Genomic DNA, 4633 nt, shown 5'->3' with positions numbered 1-4633 from the left:
TGCTCAAATTTGTTTTTTGTCTAATATCAATTCCATACCAATTCCTCTAAAATACATATAAAATAAACAGCAAGAAGTCATTGAAAAAAAATAAAGTGAGAAATGCACACTAAAATGATGTATAACCACACTTATTTAAGAATGTATTCCTAATATCAAAGGGCAAATTTCAACAATACTAAAACTGCAATTACTTTCGCACCAACCTAATATTTTTTTTTAATTCGTTTTAATTCCTTTGTCATGTTTTATTATTTTAAGTGCTCATTGCTGAGTAATTCATGTTTTAAGGCACTGTAAGTGGAATTGTAAATATTTTAAAAAATTAATTTAAAATTTTGTTTGCTAATGTTATATAGAAAAAGTATTGATTCTTATACCTAAGTAATTAATATAAATAATTGGTTGTAAATTTTCTTATTTTTACCTAAAAATATGTGTAATTTATCGATAGGAAAGTTTTCCTTTCATTCCAATCTTAATATCTATTATTTTTTTCTTGACATATTGACCTTGTTAGGATCTTCAGTAAAATATTAAATAGAATTGATACTAGTTGATATTCTTGCCTAATTTGCAATTCTGTGAGGGATTTTTTTCAGTGTTTCACTATTCTCTATGATATGAAATGTTGGTTTTTCAGATTCCTTTCATCAAATTTTTAAAAGTTTTCTTTTTTTTTTTCCTAGTTTGCTTAAAGCTTTTTTCTTTTAATATCATACATGGATGCTATATTTAATTAAATATTTTTTCTACCCCTACTAGAATGATCATAAGTTTTATGCATCATTTGTTTATGTGGTGAATCATAAATTTTTCAACTAAGTAGAAAAATAGTAATAATCATCATCAACCAAAGCATAAATGCAGTCTCATTAAAAGGCAGAAATGTAGTTTTACTAAAGTAAATAAAGAGAAAAATAATACCTAGTGAGCAGTGATTATGAAAGATAGATGGGCCTCATAAGTGGATATCTTCTTGACCATCATAATTTCATCTAATTTTATTCCTCACTCTTTTTTATAACATTTTGGGGGAGTTTTTTTTCTTAACTATCTGCTCAAGTCAGTAGCCAAGGTAATTTAAAGATGTTACAAAAGTTCTGGTTACTGTGAGGGGTTTCAGTTGATACTAGTATATACAGATGAGCATCTTACAAATGCATGAGCTAAAGATGATCATGAGTCACTATATCATACTATCACTGGAAAGGACTGTTTCTAACTTCCACAAACCCAATTTTTTACTAAATAGGATAGTCAATAATTTGAATGTCTCTGAAAGTTAATTTTCCCCTAATCCCCTTCCATTATGTTCTTAAATTTTTAATTAGCATGCTATTATATATAGTGATACCCAATCACCATATATTCCTTTGTGTCTCCGCAGAAATACTGAAGAGGACGGTAGAATATCTCCCAAGATTCCTCAGCAAGATGTCCTCTGTCAATGACACATCCTCATATCCCTCCACCTTCCTTCTGCTGGGTGTCCCAGGCCTGGAAGCTTTCCATATCTGGATTGCCTTTCCTTTCTTCATTGTTTATCTGATAGCCCTTGTGGGGAATTTCACAATCCTCTGTGTGATCAAGACTGAGCAGAGTCTTCATCAACCCATGTTCTACTTTCTTGCTCTTCTCTCTTTTATTGATCTGGGCCTTTCCACTTCAACCATCCCCAAGATGCTGGCAATCTTCTGGCTTAACCTCAGGGAGATAAGCTTTGAAGGCTGCCTGATCCAAATGTTCTTTATCCACACCTACACTGGTATGGAATCTGTTGTACTCCTAGCCATGGCAATTGACCGCTTTGTTGCCATCTGCTACCCCCTGAGATATACCACTATCCTCACCAACAAAGTGGTAGCCATCATGGCCTCTGTTGTAGTGGGGAGGCCAGTTCTCCTTGTCATCCCCTTCTGTCCACTTCTCAAACGATTGCCCTTTTGTGGACACTACATCATTCCTCATACCTACTGTGAACACATGGGAATAGCTCGTCTCGCCTGTGCTAGCATAAGGGTCAACATCATCTATGGGTTATTTACCATTGCTGCCCTGATCTTTGACTTAATACTCATCGCCCTCTCTTATGTTCAGATCCTACAGGCTGTTTTCCGCCTTCCTTCCAGGGATGCCAGGCTCAAAGCACTGAGCACATGTGGTTCGCATGTGTGTGTTATCTTAGCTTTCTACACACCAGCATTTTTCTCCTTCATGACTCACCGGTTTGGCAGAAATGTTCCTCGATACATTCACATCCTCCTGGCTAATTTGTATGTGGTGGTCCCTCCTTGTTTAAATCCAGTCATTTATGGGGTCAGGACAAAACAAATTCGGGACCGAGTTGTGAGAATATTTGTAAAGAAAGAATGATTCAAATGTATTTAGAAGTTGATGAATTACTTCAGGCTATCCTTCATCTTGTATAGCATTCAGGCTGCCCCAAATTGACACTAGGTAAAGGAGCACTCAGACAGATCTTCAACTGTTATCAGGGTCTCCTAAATGCATGGTAAGTGGTTCCTTTCTGTAATTTCCATTTTGACTCTCAATAGATTAAAGTGTTTTTCTTAACTGAGGGTGAACAAAGAGCTTTTGCAGCAAAGTATTATCTGATGAAAACTGGTAATAGTGCCTAGGTTGAGAATCCATGCTTTAGAACAATCTCTAAAATAAATAAATAAATAAATAAATAAATAAATAAATAAATAAATAAATTTACAGATACATAACCAAAAACCAATAAATAAACTAAAATTCAATGTTAAAACTATTTAAGACTAGCTGCTGTAAAGCCATCTTTGCATTGTTCCTGGGTCCAGCTTCCCACCTGCCGGAGCTACCTCCACCACCACAGACTCCGGCAGATTTATCATCAGAGTCCCCAATTCTCCTTTTCTTTTCTATCCCCTGCATCGGATCACTGGCATCCCTCTCCATGTCACATGCAGCCTTGGCCACCAACTCTGAGATCACCACCCAGGATTTGAGGGAGAAGAAGGAAGTTGTGGAGGAGGCAGAGAATGGAAGAGCTGCCTTGCTAATGGGAAAAGTGGGGAGCAGGAGGCTGGCAATGAAGTAGAGAAAGAAGAGGGTGAAGGTGGAGAGGAAGAGGAGAAGAAAGAATAAGGTGATGGTAAGGAAGAGTATGGAGATGAAGATGAGGAAGCTGAGGCCTTCACGGGCAAGTGGGCAGCTGAAGATGCTGAGAACGATGATGTTGATACCAAGAAGCAGAAGACTGATGATAATGACTAGACAGCAAAAAAGGAAAAGTTAAACTTCAAAAAAAAAAAAAAAAACAAACCAAAAAGGCCATCATGACTTATTCGCCCTCCACTTCCTGTCTCGGAATCTAAACTGTTCACCTCCAGTAGAGAGGCCCGCCTGCCCCTCATGGGCAGTGCCACCCGAAGGTGACACCACTCTCCACCACCCAACCAAAACCACAGGGATTTGCAACAGGGGAGGAAAAAGAACCAAAACTTATAGAGCCCTGCTTTTTTTTTTAAAGTATTTACAAAGGAAATTTGTTTGTATTTTTATTTAAATTTTATATTTTTGTACATATTGTTAGGCGTCAGCCATTTTTAATGATCTTAGACAACCAAACCAGCCTTTGGATGTTCTCTGTACTACTTCTGACTTGACTTGTGGTGTGACCATGTTCATTATAATCTCAAAGGAGACAAAAACTTGTTTAAAAAAAAAGCAAAAACAACAACACATAAACAATCTTATTCCAAGCATTCCAGTATACTTTTTTGTGTATGGACTTAGCTACATGTACTATTAAGTAGTTGGTTTGTATGAGATGGTTAAAAAAACCAAAGATAAAAGCTTTCTTTTTTTCATTTTTTTGTCTATGAAGTTGGTGTTTATTTTATTTATTAATTTTTGGCCTGTATGATGTATGTGTGAAACAATGAATTTTATGTTGCTGAGTTGTTCTAACAAAACAATAAAAAAATAAATAAAACTATTTGAATCCAAAAGTAGGCAGTACATATGTTAATTACCTAGATTTAATCATTCCACAACATACATATATACTTCAAAGCATCATTTTATACATAATAAATACAATTTTACCCCACATAATTATCAGTTTTTGCAATGTAAACATTTCACAGCAACTCTCTTGGCATTTTTCAAGAATACAATACATCATCATTAACTATAGTCACCATACTGTACAATATATCTCTTGAATTTATTCCTCCTAACAGTAATTTGGTATCATTTGGCCAACATCTCCCCAGTACCTAACCCCAACCTCCCCACCCTCTGTAAACATTATGGTACTCTCTACTTTTATGAGATCAACATTTTTAGATTTCACATATAAGGTGAGATACATTGATATTTGTTTTTCTGTGCCTATCTGGCAATCTAAAATTAAGTAAGTAAATGAATATAATTATCAGTAAAAAGTAGACTGAAAGGTAGGAAATGAAGCAATAGGAAAACAACAACAAACAGATGAAACTTCTGAAAAATAAAATGATAGGCCTAAATTCAACCATATATCTAATTACATTAAATATAAATGATCTAAACACACCAATTTAAGATAGAGATAGTGAAACAATACAAAAGCAAAATCTAGGTGATATTGGCTTCATAGAAT

The 4633-nt window shown here is 35.2% G+C and overlaps 1 protein-coding gene and 1 pseudogene across 1 annotated transcript; both read left to right on the top strand.

Moving 5' to 3' along the window:
• The first annotated feature begins 1437 nt into the window (after nucleotides 1–1437).
• Nucleotides 1438–2376, top strand: LOC105883413 (olfactory receptor 52E4-like). Its single transcript, XM_012786480.2, has one exon. It carries the CDS (start codon nucleotides 1438–1440, stop codon nucleotides 2374–2376), a length of 939 nt encoding a protein of 312 aa, XP_012641934.1.
• A 565-nt stretch (nucleotides 2377–2941) lies between these two features.
• LOC105883438 (prothymosin alpha pseudogene) lies at nucleotides 2942–3261 on the top strand (annotated as a pseudogene).
• Nucleotides 3262–4633: the final 1372 nt, after the last annotated feature.

This window comes from Microcebus murinus, chromosome 4, assembly GCF_040939455.1.
Source record: "Microcebus murinus isolate Inina chromosome 4, M.murinus_Inina_mat1.0, whole genome shotgun sequence".
Taxonomy (NCBI): domain Eukaryota; kingdom Metazoa; phylum Chordata; class Mammalia; order Primates; family Cheirogaleidae; genus Microcebus; species Microcebus murinus.
The sequence above is the reverse complement of the archived record's forward strand: the minus strand, read 5'-3'. Positions and strand labels throughout refer to the sequence as shown.